The sequence below is a fragment of the Vidua chalybeata genome, chromosome 10 (assembly GCF_026979565.1).
Source record: "Vidua chalybeata isolate OUT-0048 chromosome 10, bVidCha1 merged haplotype, whole genome shotgun sequence".
NCBI lineage: Eukaryota > Metazoa > Chordata > Aves > Passeriformes > Viduidae > Vidua > Vidua chalybeata.
In genome coordinates this window covers 5908928-5924212 of record NC_071539.1, presented here as the reverse complement: position 1 = coordinate 5924212, position 15285 = coordinate 5908928, and the positions used below count along the sequence as shown (strand labels likewise).

At 35.9% G+C, this 15285-nt stretch overlaps 1 protein-coding gene across 1 annotated transcript in view; it reads right to left on the bottom strand.

Moving 5' to 3' along the window:
* The window catches only part of NAALADL2 (N-acetylated alpha-linked acidic dipeptidase like 2), a 417358-nt gene that overhangs the window by 95290 nt on the left and 306783 nt on the right, over window positions 1–15285 (bottom strand). The window contains exons 8-9 of the mRNA XM_053952318.1: window positions 10136–10279; window positions 1713–1805 (exon numbers count right to left, since the gene is read on the bottom strand). Coding sequence (XP_053808293.1) covers window positions 1713–1805; window positions 10136–10279 — 237 coding nt within the window. The remainder of the gene's footprint in view (window positions 1–1712; window positions 1806–10135; window positions 10280–15285) is intronic.

Below are 15285 nucleotides of genomic sequence, written 5' to 3'. Positions count from 1 at the left end.
AATGCTACCAACTATCACATTTCATCTACTCCTAATGATTTTAACATCTTAGTTACACTTCAGATGCTCGTTCTTACTCCTCAGATCAAATGCCAGCTAAGGTTAGCGTTACAGAGATGTGCTTGTCTGTATGTGTGTGTTTGGTGGTCTTTAAGAAAAAAGAAATAAATTCCACCCATGGTGATGCTCTGCAGTCTTTCATTAAGCACTAAAGATAAATTTTGCCTTCTTTCTGCACTTCTGTGAACATAAAGGTGAATATTTCATGTGTATGAAATGAGCAAAACCCCATCAAAACGACAGAGAATCAGTGCCATGAAAATATTAAGACTCAAAGCGGTTGAGGAGGAATGACTGCAGTGTCAACCAGGAAGAGCAGAGAAAGAAAAAAAGTTTAACATTGATTGTCTACAAAATATTACAGTGCATTAGACATTTCACTTGTGCCTATAGTAGAAGACAGTTGTTATGGCTCTTGTTGAGCCAGACATCCATGGGACAAACTGGGCACTGCTACTGACTTCACTGATTTATATATCCTTAGATACCTAAAGTTCAGCATATATTGGCAAACCTCCAAAAAATAGTTTCTGATTAAAAATGTAATAATAAGATGAAAGGTTCAGGTATAGAGAAGATAGAAGACTTGTTAAACAGCAACTGAAGCACACTCTTTATTCTTTTTCTTGCCTCTGTTTCACAATTCTGAAGACAGAATGTCTAAACATGGCAGTTTCTGCCTTTCCAACTCCATGACAGCTATTTGCAAAACATTAATAACAGCAGACTGGTAACTTCAAATTCATGAAGGAAATGAAATCCTTCATAGAAATTAAATCCACTGTGCTAATTGTTTCCTCTGTTGCTTTAAACAAACTAAAAGTCTGGTGAGAAGTACACAGTTCTGCATTCACAAAACTGAGTCATTATTTCACTAACAGGAATAAAATTTTTTCCACCTTCTTCATTCCATTACTTAAAATATGAAATGACTGGCCCACCTCCTAAGGGACTGTAAATAAATTTCCATCCTTTCTTCACAACCTAATAAAAGAATATTAAAGCAAGGATGATGATGTTTTGATGATGATCTGCACACTAGGAATTGTTTGCACTATTTAAGGAACCAGCAACAGCATTCATTCATGTTGCAAAAACCCTTCACCTTTTAGGTAAATTCACTAACTAACAAAATAATCTCCAAATGATCTTATATCCTGATGATAGCATTATATATGTACCTCATCAAAGGACAGAGGGAGGTTGTGCTTTATGTCCCAGTTGCATTTAGAGTTCTATTGTTCAATCATCAGACATAGAGAACCGTAATTATTATTCATAGAATTGCATAAAACTAGCTTAAGGCATTATTGAGACACAAAGTAAGTCTGCAGCAAGTGTTAAAACCATATTAAAATTAAGACAAGTAAACAGTTACTTGGTACAAACTACTGATACTCTCTGTGGTCCATGTGGAACACCTGCTGCTCGTGTAAAAATATGCTTTTTGTAACTACAATATCCTCTTCAGATCATTCTCTGTTTAAACCTCACATATTCTGTCTTGCCATAAATCACACAATGAGTACAAAAAAGTGTTTTTCTCTCCTCTGTATTAGTGAATTATCTGGAAAAATAGGATCCTGATCCCAGCTATGACTCCCACCCATCGTGAAACAAATAATCAATACAAATGACAAAGGGATACTTACCAGGAAACACAGCTCCTTTTAGATATCCAATGACATTAGAAATTGTCTTGTAAGTTGTGACAGACTGAATGTTCAGACTGATTATTTTTTTGCCTGTTAAAAGATGAAAAAAAAATGAAAATGTTGAACTTATTTACCCAGCCAAGAAACGTACAGGCTGAAGACATAAATTCCACTTATATTAAAAAAAAAAGAATTTAAAATGAGGTTAAAAAAACCTGAATAGGAACCACAGATTAAACACGAAATATGACATAATTTTCTTAGACCTATTTTAGCAGCATGAGTCAAAGATGGAATCTCAAAAGAGATCTCTACTCCTTGAGTTAAAAGATCATTGAATTCACTCAATAAATGTTGCCAGAATACAACAGAAAAAAATTTATAAGGGTAGGATTTAAATAATTGTGTGATAACAAAATTTTCCTTAAACTTCATAGGTTTTTCTCACTTAATCCTCCACCTAGGTCAATCTATCAATAACATTCACAAAATTATACCTGGTTTATATTACATTTTCTTCTGGAGAAAAGCTCCTGTGTTAAATCAGATGGGAGCAGTCAGACCTCCCCACAGCACTGCCAGCACAGCCTTTGGTGATGCTCTTGTGAACACTGGCCAACAGAAGCCATGGTTTTTGGCTTAGCTGGTATCAGATGAGGAAATTGTGCAAATGCAAAGGCAGAACTATTTCACAAGCTACTAAAATGTAAGGAACTTGCCAGTACTGCCACACCATTTGAGACTATAGCATAGAATAAAGCCAGAGTAGAGCAAATATCTGAGTTAAAAGAAGGTGGGACACAGTAACCACACGAGGTCCTGCAGTTTGTGACAGTGGAAACCAAACAACCAACCATGGGGAGCTGCTGACACCTTCCAAATGTTTCATTTGCATGAAAACAGTGTGAACATCCAGATCATCTGAAAGGTCATAACTTCTATCCAAGAGGAATGAAAATGTCTTAAACTGCTTGAACTCAAAAAGCAGCAGCATTGTGACAATCAGCAGTGGCTGACCCCAGACCTGCAGGGGGATTCTCCTCCATCCATGAATGCTCCAGCCCTGTGGCAGAACTGTGCTTGAAGCATCTCTGGGACAGAATTCCTCCCATGGAATATCCCAACTGTCACAGACCACAGTTAAAATACTCCACAGGTCATTTTGCACTCTATATCCCAGGCCATTATCCTCCCATGGATCTATTTCTGACAGTTTCTTCCCAGGCTTTATTTCCTGAGGAGCACAGAATATGTGAGTGAGGAATTTACAGCAACACATGAAACAAAAAACAACACATGGTTACTGTTCTTCAGGGCTCATTTGCTGGTTCATATGGTAAGTTTACTTCAAAATGTTCCTAAAATAAAATACAATATATTTTAATTCACTAGTCTTCACTGATATTTATAAAAAAGCAAGTGAACTGCTAGCGTTTGTTTAAAAAATGAATTAACACTAGTTATTCTATTTTTTATTCAGACAAAACCTCTTCAGTTATCAACAGATGTGTCTTCTCTATGACAATTCTGGTTTTGCTTGAACAAACCAGTAAGGAAATTGCAAACCAAGCAGTTAATTAAAAATAAACCCTGCACATGACTTTGCAACAATCAGTCACAGCACGTTAATATTTTGATTTGTCATGTAATTAACTTTGCTCTTCTGATGTAAGTTACTGTATTTTTAAATTATTATTAATGCCATGTAAATGAATTGTTTGTTCAATAAATCCACAAATATTATTTTAGAATTTTAAAAAATCATTAAAAAAATAGTCCAAAGGACTCCCAAAGGGTCTTTTAAAACAAGTGAAAAAGCTCAAACCATCTATGTTGATCAAGCAGCTTAAATTTAACCTAAACTATGCAAGTTACTTCTTGCTGCTGTTTCTCACCGACAACCGTTCTAGAGCTAATTTACTTTTTTAAGAGACATTTTAAAGTCAAAACTGATTTCCTTTCCTTTCCCTACAACACTTTAGATGTTTGTTCCTTTAGGCCACTTCTCAGACAAAAAGAAGATAAATCCTTTTGAAGACAACTGACTTCACTGTTTTTCCTTAAACAACATCAGCTATCCAGTCTCTAACTGACAATAAAGACACAGAAAATTAACTTCTGGCAATACCCATATTCTCAAATCAGATACTGGAGTTAATAGTCATGTAACACAGTAGTCAGCTTAAAGTGACTTGGGCTTAAAGGCTTAGAACACCAGATGAAAAGGCTGAAACTGCTCTTTGGAGTATACAGCAGAAGCAAAATTTAATCCCCTCTAAACAGTTCTGACAGCAAACCTCTTGTCCTAACGCTGTATTTTAAGGATCTTGACAACTTTCTCTTTTTTTTTTTTTTTTTTTTTCCCTATCCTCTCTGGAAAGCTATGAGGAGACTTTACCTTAATAATATTCAAGATACACTGTCTTTATGTAAGCTAAAAGCTACTTCTGGGATAGAAGAGCACAAACATCTTTACTGTTTTTTTTTTTTTTATTTCTTGCCTGACCTGGAACTTTTAAATTATCTCATACCAAATGACTACCTTCTCCTCTGACATTTACACAGTTATTTTTAGAAATCCATGGCTATTTTTCCTCTCATTTGATGGAAAATTTTAGTATTTCAGATGCAAAAACCCTATTTACAGTAGTTATGCTAAAAGAACATGAGTTAGGCTTGTTTCTCTTTTTTTTTTTTACTTTAACTTCATCCCAAGCTCATGTATAGAGGAGTATAAGCTTGAGTCTCATTTTCAAACATGTTGGTTAAATTCCCCATCATCAGACAGTTTTCTGAGCATTTGAGTATTGGATTTTAAAAAAGTATCTTTAGGAACTCAGGTTTGAAAATGGAACTCATTTGACAAGATTTTTGCTAATAATTGAAAAAACTTCTCTACATGCACATTTAACTGAAGTATAGAAGAATCAAGTATTAACTGAATTCAAGGATTTCAACAGAATCAAACCTGGATCATAAAAAAGCTATTTCAGTAGACTGCTGAAATAAAGTACATTAAATAACTTCAAGTAATGCAGTTTTTGAGATAGTTCCTGTTGAAATCAACACCTGAATAAATGTGAACCTGTCTGAAATCCCAACTGAACTAGAGATTTCAAACATCATCAAACATCCATGCTCACATGACTTAGGGGACACTAATTGAGATGAAGTAATCAGCATAAAACTGCACTTGACAGATCATCATGTCAATTTGAGTGCAAAACCTTATTTACTATGTATTTTATGTCAGTTTTCAAGCTCAAACACAGAACTTTAAGTGAAGAAATATAATTATCACATGCATTTATGTTACAGCAGTACTTACAAAAACACTACATGCAACATGTATACATAGAAAAGTGAATAAATATAAAATAGTATATACTTAATAATGTATATAAGCTCAGAAAAATATTGTGTGATACTATAAGATTACATATGCAAAAATGAATACTGAATCTATGCAATGTGCAGTATTGTTGAGATATAAAACTATTTGTATAATACTATTTGTATATAGTATAAAACTATTTGTACAGTTTTTTATATATAATATAAAACTATTTGTACAGGAATGTGTCAGAACTGCTAGCCAGATGTCCTTGTAACGAAAAGCGTTCACTTTTTTTTTGTGTATAAACAATACACTATCTAAATCTGGTATCTCAAATATTTTTCCCTAATAGATTTCTATTTGATTAATCAACTATGTTGCCTACTGACAACATATTCTCCTTTTTGAACAAATATTCATAGATCTTGAGTCTCCAAGTCTAATCTTAGTATGAAGAGCTTATCTAATAAAACTCCTTGGTATTTGATCACCATCTTTTTTGACCTACAATGAGGAATCCAGAATTAAAACTCTTCAGATGAAGAGTTTTTGAAATAAGACATGCCTAGAATAAAGTCCTTTAAGGGGGCTCTAAACTAGGATGGCCTAATGTGATACAGAATAAATGTGTCACAGTCAACATCAAAGAGAGTTGAAAATGCTTCAGATGGTAGAGTTGAATTTCATAACCTCACACTACTTTCATTCTTTTCCTGCTTTATAGTAATCAAAAGCAAAGCATCACACAGGAAAACACTGGTACAGAACAGAATTCTGAAAATATATCTTGATCATTTACAATTCTGGTAGAAAAACTCTCAAGGCTTCAGTTGGGAGTAGAGGGAAGATATATAAAAATGCTTCACACTGTTCATGCTTAATTCTCATGAACTTCTGTTTAAAAAAGGAACAGAATTTAAAGTGATCATGAAAAGAAAATCTGAGAGTATTGGTATAAAAGCCTGTAAGTTTTCATATACAGGATGTCTGAGTTAGATCAGAGCTCCCTATTTAACTTGTTCTTCTTTCAAATGCTAGTAAGAGACATCTGCAGAACTTTGTTATATTTCTACTGTTATGTACAATGACTCCAGATTTGGTAGATAAAGTAACAAGCACTGCCATACAATCTGCTGGCATCTTTCTGTATTTGCTTCCTTGGATTCATGTTTAGCATAGTCCAAATACCCAGAAATTATGGCATTGTTTGCATATTGATATTACAGTGTGAGATGGCCCAGCCACAGTTTATTAAATATGGGAGTCTTTATTTTCTCTGACAGGCAGCAAACTATGAAGGAGAAACACATATAATATTATCACAATGCTGTAGTTTAACAGGAGGAGATATTCATTTTATCACTCCATGCCCTTCCTCTGACTGAAAAGAAGACAGTCTTGATTTGCAGTAGTGCGGCACTTGGCAAAGAATTTTATTTATCTTGGATGAGAATCATATAATATGGAAAGTAACAGACTCTTCCAATTATTCCTTTCATATAATTAATGATTCAAATTTCACATGATCAGAGTTGACTATAAACTCAGTATAATGAACATATGACACGTGGAACTACATAAAATAGATGTTCAAAGTGTCATAAAAATTCATTGTGTTGTGCTACAAACCTTTCCAGTAACAGTCAGTTCTGGTTATCTGTTCCACTCACCCATTTTGTCAGAGGAGGTAGATTTGTTTGCAGCCTACAACGGAGCTCTGCACTGCAGTCACTGTGATGATTCACTATTGATCAGTGACTGTATTTTGTAGACTAAAAAAAGGTTACAAAAGATCAAAAGATTCTACCTAGAAAAGCATTTTGATCTGAGTAATTTTACTGTCTGCAGCAGAATGCTGGGAATCTTTGTACACTTGGCTCTATTATTCACACAGTGCTTAATATCATTCAAGTTACTTAAACTACTCATGCCTTGGCATTATAATTTTAGAAGTATAAAAAAATTACTCCTATTGCACAGGAAAAGGCATTAAGAGGTGGTAAGAAGTGGGATGTTTAAGTGAGATCACTTGCATCTACACTTCCTACCAATTGAGCTGCCATACTAGGTCACACCAAGTGACCATCCAGCCCTCATCTCCAAGAGTGACCAGCAACAAAAATGTGGAGAAGAATGGAAGAATAGGATGAGCCACAGAATAGGAGGATGCCCCAGATACCTGGAGACTGATCATTACTGAAATCCTGGATTCTTCTCACCTTCTCTCTTCTCAGACATTAATCAGGTTGAGTATGAAAACTGACACTTAAAACCAAAGGGAAAAATTACACCCGTAACACTGATGTGTTTAAATAGCAGGCTTCCAGGATTTCCATTCAAACCAAAGCAGATCATCATTAGTATCAAAAAACACTTCGTAAATTAATTGCCATTAGATAGATTTACGTTAAATACTCAAGAGTTTAATTGAAAAAGGGTAATTTGTACATTACTGCAATCTCCCAAATAGTGGGAAACTTAACAACAACAAAGGCAGTTCACTGTACACAGCAAGACTTCCTTCATTTATGTTTATAGGAGTGCTTTAGTTTTACAACAACCCTCACAATGTTCTAGCAAATATCCTAGTGAGATTTTACTAAAAAAAAAAAGGAAGCTTCTGAAGTTTACAGTTTCTCTAAAGAAGTTCACTCTGAAATTCCTTCTAATTACCTATCTTTGGGAAAAAGTTCATGGGAGCACAGAATTTCAGATTAATGAGGATTAACAATAATATAGCATACTGAACAAAAAGCAAATCTAATTACTGACTTCATCTAACACCAAATTAACAGCTGACTTCAATTCCCACTATTTGCTTTATAGGTCCTGAGCACTCAATCTGTGTGGGATGTTTGCCTCCATCCTCCCACTCCCTCTGTCACATTTTGTCTCTTGAAAACTGCATGGCTAAGGGGAAAAAGCAGCAGTGAGAGAAAACTATATATAAATGTTTAATCATTACTGATGAATCTGCTGTTCAGCTTTTTGAAACATAATGATGAGAGAATGATGATCATTTTATCCTAACAAATTTCAAGCCAACCAATCATCTGAATTGCTCATTCACCTCTTTTGACAGATAAGTGATGAGTCCTACGTCAGAAGTGAAATCTCTCTCTTTTAAGCTTCTTCAAATCAACAGGAAGACTGCAAATACAACCTTTGCTCTTCCCTAATGCATTGCTGTCCTCAGCATTATCTCTTTAGCTATTACTAGTATTAAATAGTTATACACCATTTCTTATCATGAGACCAGGCTTTTATCTCTTCCATTAAGGATGCTACTGAACAACAGCAGACTCTGTGCTCCAGGACATCAACAGCTTCACCATTACTTCAAGGAAAAATATATTACAATACATTACAGAATTATACAAGGCTTCTTCTTATAGTGCCTATTTTCTCAATAAATTAAGACTAAAAAAAAAAATCCCCCACGGATTACTGTGGTTCAGAAGCTTTACATGAAATCACACACAAGCTGTTGTGTTCACCCAGAGTAAACCAGACATGGACTGGCTCTCACTAGACTGCTGGCTTGGAATATTCTTCCTTTCCAGAAATTCTCCTCTCACAGAATTCCTGTCTTCTCACAGAAATAAAACAGACATGCCACACCTGTCACAGGAAAAGCAGAATAAGCTGCCCTTTAGGGTGATTCTGTCCTGCAGCCTCCAGAAAAAGCTTTTTGAGAAACAGACACTGTGCAGCCTTTTATCTTTCTAAAACGAGTGTCATTTTCCAGCCCAAATTCAGGCTTTGCTCCAGGCACTTCAGCTGTTGAAAATTCCTTCAATACTAACAAGCTTCATGCAGCCTACCTGGAATGGCTAAGCACTTGTTCCTTCCAAAATGGCCTTTTCCCCTTTTCTACTGGTTGTGGGGACAATAATTTTTAAAATTAAAAGTTTATTAAAGAAATCTAGTCAGCCATGCATGAAGAACAATTGTCCTGCCTCACCACAAAAGCTTAAGCCATGAACATGAGGCTGCCTTCCTTTTTAGTATGTATAACTACAAATGCTAACACAAGGCATAAAATTAATCAACCTTTTTTATGACTTGTTGTATTGTACTCCTATTCCACAACAACGTTCCAAAAGCAATAAACAAGGGATACAGCACATGATACTACATTGGTTGCCCTCAAAATTTGTTTTTACTGTTATCATCACTGTGTGTAGCACAGGATACAGTGGCTAAATTAATTTGCCTCCTCCTTTCCAAGACCACAGTTTCAAATAAATTCATTTAAATGGGCATTATAATGAAATAAACAATTTTTTTTTCTGGTGAAAGATGAACAGGTACAAAACAAAACTGAAGACTGTTTACTGAAGAAATTACTGTTTAAACGTGCACCTTATCTAGAATGTTCTCTGGAAGACGTTCTTTTGGTGAAACACTGTGATGGAAGAGTAGTCTTACTTTTTTTTTCCCCTTCCTGTATCAGCAATAAGCTTTTTCAAGCAATAATGTGTTTGAGTTTGCTAATGGCATTATTTCTAGGGAGATATTATGAATGCATTCATCTGACTCTACTCAAGGTATTGTGTTCTTATCGTGATGCCTGTTTTCCTGGTGAAAATTGGGAGAAAAAGCTGCCTGAGGGTTCAGGTAACAATACACTGTTTATTCTACAGCATATACAAATTAAGGAACACAGAGACATATTTAGAATTTAAGTGTTAGTAGTCCAGAAACAGAAAAAAAAACCACATAGAATAATACAGTTACTGATGCCTTAATGTTAAAATAACATTACTAAGAGTACAACAAGGCTTAACAAACCATACTGCAGCACTCACAAACCTCCCCAGCGATGGCACCTACACAGCGAAGGCTTTAAGTCCATATTAAGAATTAGTGCTCAATGCCTTCCACTATTTTTTTTTAAACCACAATTTCCATCTATCAGATTTTAGGAGCATAATTTTTAGACTGTTCATAGCCTCTTCTAGAAAGCACCTAAGCAATACACACCATAACCAGCTAAACCTCTTAGTTGTATAGTCGTAGAAAGTGGATTTGGATTCTGAGAGGAACATCCCATAGGTGAAGGGTATTTGAAAAGCATTACCTGCAGCTGGCAGTTGGAGGGGTGTACACCTGTCTTTTTGGGCAGTGTCCTCAGGCAGGGAAACAAGTTTTCTGGCAAGCAGTGCAGAAATTGGTTGTACCAACAGCGCTGTGAGGTTCAGTCGATTCTGCCTGTAGCTTCCATCTCAAATGACAGAAAGGGAAGAGCAATTTAGTAAGTGAAAATTAGATTTCTCTCCTTCATAAACCAAACACAAAAATGCAAATCTCTGCCACACAACTTAAAACAACTGATTTAGATAAGCAGCTGTTGTTTTATACTTATAATACTGAAAAAAAATAGCTTCTTTAAGAACATATACAACAAAGTTACATGTACATATTATGGTATCTGGGCAATAGTTCCACAAGAAACTGTTAAATGAGTCTGAGCAGATATTAGACTGTGAATTAAACAGAACAAATTAAATTGGTGTGTAGTTAAAGGAATCAATTAAAAATAGAAATACTGATCAGCAGTAACTTTCAAATTCAAGTGAAAACTGAACAGCTGAAGGAGGTCTGGAATAAGAAGAGAGTAAACAGACACATTGAGTGGAGAAAGGTATGATCAGAAAGCATCAGAATACTTCATTTACAGCTGAAACATCTTAAGCAGACATAGCACAAACCTCTCAATATCAGCAGTTTAATGCAAATATTAAGATCTCCCTTTGACTGAAAAAAAAAGTGTGTTTGCATACACACGCCTGTCTAACACTTGATCATGGAAAGGTTTCTGATGAGATAATGAGATATTTTGGGGGACCAACTGACAGAACTGTGGAGAAAAACTTGGCACACATAAATGCTCTGAAGCACTTCAGGAATAAACAGCTGTTTTTCTCAGCTCTTTCAGCTGGCCTAATATGGGGATCATCTCTTCCCATGGAAAGCAGGAACACTTCTGGCAGATGAAAAGCCCAGCCCAGAAAAGGAGGGGAGGCTGATGGCCTGGGGCAGGACACAGCTCTAACACAACCTGCAACAGCCTCAGTGCACCTGCCCCTGCTGAATCGTGTCCAAGCCTTCAGCCAGAGATTCAGCATACAAGGCCTCTCCCCGAGACCTCTGTGAAACAAACACTGTATTTCCTGTCAGCATCGAGTTCTTTACTACCCAAAAGCATCCTTTAAATTCTGTGGGACTGCAGGCACAAAGGGAGGAAGCTATCAGCATTCAGCAGCATGTTTCAAATAAATTTAGATTAAACTACTATCAGGTCTCTTGTTACTGAACCACAATATAAAGAAAACAAGAAATCTAGATACATTATCAATTTTTTTTTTTGTTCTCGAAACTCCTGAAATTTTTTATAGTACACCTTTAATCCTAATGTAAAAATTGACCAAAGCTGTATCATTTAATTATGGAAAAACAAAAGGTGTTGTTCACCTTTAATACTCAGTGGCAAGGTGATCAATGTTCAGTTTGAAAGAGTCAGACAAATTTTTAGGTGGAAAGGTAAAGCTGGTTCAAATATAGTTAAAAAAAAAAAAAAAAAAGCTTTGTCTCATCAAAGTTGGTCTGGGTTCAAAATCTCTTAAAGTTGTCACTTCAGTAAAGTGATGGCAAAATCAGTTTGGTCAAGCTTTGAGAGTCTGTTTCTGCACTCAAAAAGAATCCTAAAAAGTCCATCTGAGATGTTCAATTGAGACATTATTTTCTTTCCAGTGTTTGTCAATCTGCAGACTGTATTACAGGGGCAATGAAGCTCAAAACATTTCAGATGAGAAAAATCTCTCCTTTCTCCAGTTACTCACAACTTGAGCTTCATACCTGAATAACCTGTGAAAGAAACAACTTTCAAGAACAACTTACAGGAGAAACCCCTCCATATTTAAAAATGAATCATTTCACAATAGAAAATGGAGTTTGAAGGATGTGAGAAAAAGGAAAAAGAATCTATAGAAAGGCAGATTTAAGTTATCTGGGCAGGTTTATCTGGAAGAAAAACTTTCTAATAGGAGGAATACATAAAGAGTTGCCTAGGCAGGCGATAAAATCTCTTAACTGAAATCTTTTTAGAGAAAAGTGTAAGCAAACATCTGTCAGGAATGATGCAGACATGGCTGATGCCCTCCCTGAGGGAAGGTGCTACATTAGATGACCTCCTGACATCTTTTCCAGACCTAAATTCCATAAAATTCTCTAGTAACTAAACTTGACGAACTACTAACAGAGAAAAAAACACTATTGGAATTCATATTTAAAAATGCTTGAAAAAGAAAATAACTAAGAGTTCCTTTCCCTCTGCCAGGCATTTATTAATTGCCACTTGTTAAGGAGGCTGAGGAAAGCAATCATGACCAGACTTCAAAAATGAACCATCCAAGACCAATCTTTCCAATGCACATTTAAAAACCTGGAGATTTCCAGGGCTGCTACTTAAAGCCTAATTATTCAGGTCTTAAATCCTCATGGGCTTGGTGCTGTAGTGACAGTGAAACAGTGCAGTGTAACTTCAGAAAGAAACCAACACTCTGAAAGAACTTGGGGATTCTTGCTGGCACTTTCTCTGCTGGATGCCAAGCCCTTCAGCATCTGTGGGAACAACAAATGCTTCAAGGATCATTTAAATTTGACATTTTGCTGGTAATGAAAGTTAGTTTTATAGCATGAAACTCTTCCAAGAAGCAGAATTCTTTCTTCTCTGCAAGTCTAACAATGTAACTGTGCCAGGCCCAGAACTACTATTCATTTCAGAAGGTCCCTGGAGAACTTACTGTAAAGTGAGAAGGAAAATACACTAATCTATTATTAAGTTAATTTTATGAGCACAAAAATGAGGCAATCTTTGGAAAGTTTCTGTACAGAAAGCAAGGCCTGAATTTCTGCTTCTGCAGTGACTGTGGTTTATGTCTTCCTTTTCAATGCAAGCATAAACCTTGAGCAACAGTTTCCACACTGCTCAGCCTGGGACACGCTCCCCCAACCCAGCATTTCACAGTGCTCCATCACTTAACTTACTGGTACTGACAACATGCTCTGGCATTTCTGAATTTAATAGTAATACTTGTGCACCATACCCCACTCAGTTCTGAGCAAAAGTACAATTTTATCATCATTTCAGTGACTTTTTGAAGGCTGAAAAATCAGAGAGTTAGTCACAATGTCATACTTCTCTAGCCCAAAATTATTTTTCACCCATAGCTTCCTCAGTATTATGTGAATAGTCTTTTATTTGCATTTCTCTAAGAAGTTTTGTGCTATATGAATCAACTTTCTGTTCATTTTTGTTTAAATTCCAGATTCAAAGGAAGATTGGCTAGAACATTGTACTTCATCAATATGTGTTTATTCAAAGCACCTTCTGCCAGGATCAGATAAAACAAAAAGTTAACTAAAACTGTCTAAAAAGCTTACTGACAGAATTCATCAAAATAATTCCTTCTATGACCTAAAACACTGTTTTAATGATGTTCCCCCAAAAATACAGACAGAAAAAAGTAGTCTGACTGAGCACCAAGCAATAATTGTTCTTTGACTTTCTGCTGCGTTAATAATACAGCAGTATTAGTTTTGAAATATCTGAAGTGAATGGCTCATTAATTTTTCACCTTAAGCTTAATGGAAATTTGACAAACAGTTTTATGCTGAAAATAGACACTCCAAGCAGGACTTCACAGCACCTGATGGGAATAAATTAGAACATAAAAGACAGAATAGCATGCATCTGGTCAAATAAGATGGTTTTGTCACTCAGTTCCTGAAGTGAACAGTTAGTGTAATGCATTCCTGTGAAAGAGGCATTCTTACATTTATTCATTCCCAGTGCACATTCTGCACTGTCCTTTGTCAGCACTTGATCTTGTATTAAGCACGACAAACACGAAGATGTATAAACTGACATGTCATAGACATTTATGTTATTTGTGCTTTCAACTTGTACCCAGCTTCCCCCCTGCCTTTGCTGGTAATGTTCAACAGCTGTTAGCTCCCACTGGTTATCCTGCAGTCAGTCACAATGATCTGTTTCTATTTCCCTGAAAAAATCAGGTTATCTGTGGTTTTTCTGGCTTTTATCTAACCAAAGACAGAAGCTGCAAGGAGCTTTGCAGCACCTACAACAGGAAGGCTCTGGGTACTGAACTCACACTGACACTGCTCATCACCACAATTTTGCTAAGCAGCAGCTACTTGATTAAATCTTCATCTACAGCAGCTTACAATGCTGTCCCCGTGTCCATTGGACTCTTCAAAAAACCAGTCTTCAATTAAGCCTACACATCCCATTTAACCTCTGCTAGAAAATGCACCCACCTGCTACACCTCACAAAGTCACTGACATGTTTTTTTGTCCTGCTAAATTTTCTCTTTGAACAAAGAAATTCATTCTAGCTGTTATTTCTTGCTGGAAGTGGATACAGTCAGAATATTGACCCAGAAAAACTGATGCTGTTCTGCAAGCAGTTATGAACAGAAAATTCTGGGAAAGCACTCCCCAGCTGCTCACCTAAGTCACATAAAGGTTTTTCTGCATATTAAGTCAAACAGAGACCTCTTCCTCTAACAAAAATGGTGCTGAACACTCCAAGGTGTTTAAAATAGAAGTAAGAATGGATTTTATTAATGCCAAGGAGAAGACCATAACTTCAGACTTTCAAATATCAGCAAGGAAAAGCAAAAAAATAACTGGCACAGAAAAAAGTTACCCAAGAGGAGCAGAACCTGGAGCAGGTGCCTACAGAGTATAATTGGTAACAAGCAGTTTCCTGCTATGTCTTTATTCACTTCTCTATAAATTATCCATTAGAATTGCAATATGGAACATATGCCAGTTTTGAAGTGCTTTGCTTCACTAGTCTCTGGTAGAAATATGGAGGAAGAGAAAAACATTTGCTTCTCTTGTGTAAAAAAAAAAAAAAAAAAAAAAAAAAAAAAACCACAAACAAAAAACACACAAAAAAACCCCAAACCAAAAAAAAAAACAACAACAAAAAAAAAACCAAAAACCAAAAAAACAAAACAAAAAACAAACAAACAAAACAAAAAAAAACAAAACAAAACAAACAACTTTGAAATTCTGCAACCAGGGATTTTAACAACAGCCACAAGAAAGGCCTTTCAAAGCAGCTTTGCAGGCAATGGAGCACGAGATGACGAATCACACCAGCATTGTGTGGCAGCTTGCATTTCAGGATGCATGGC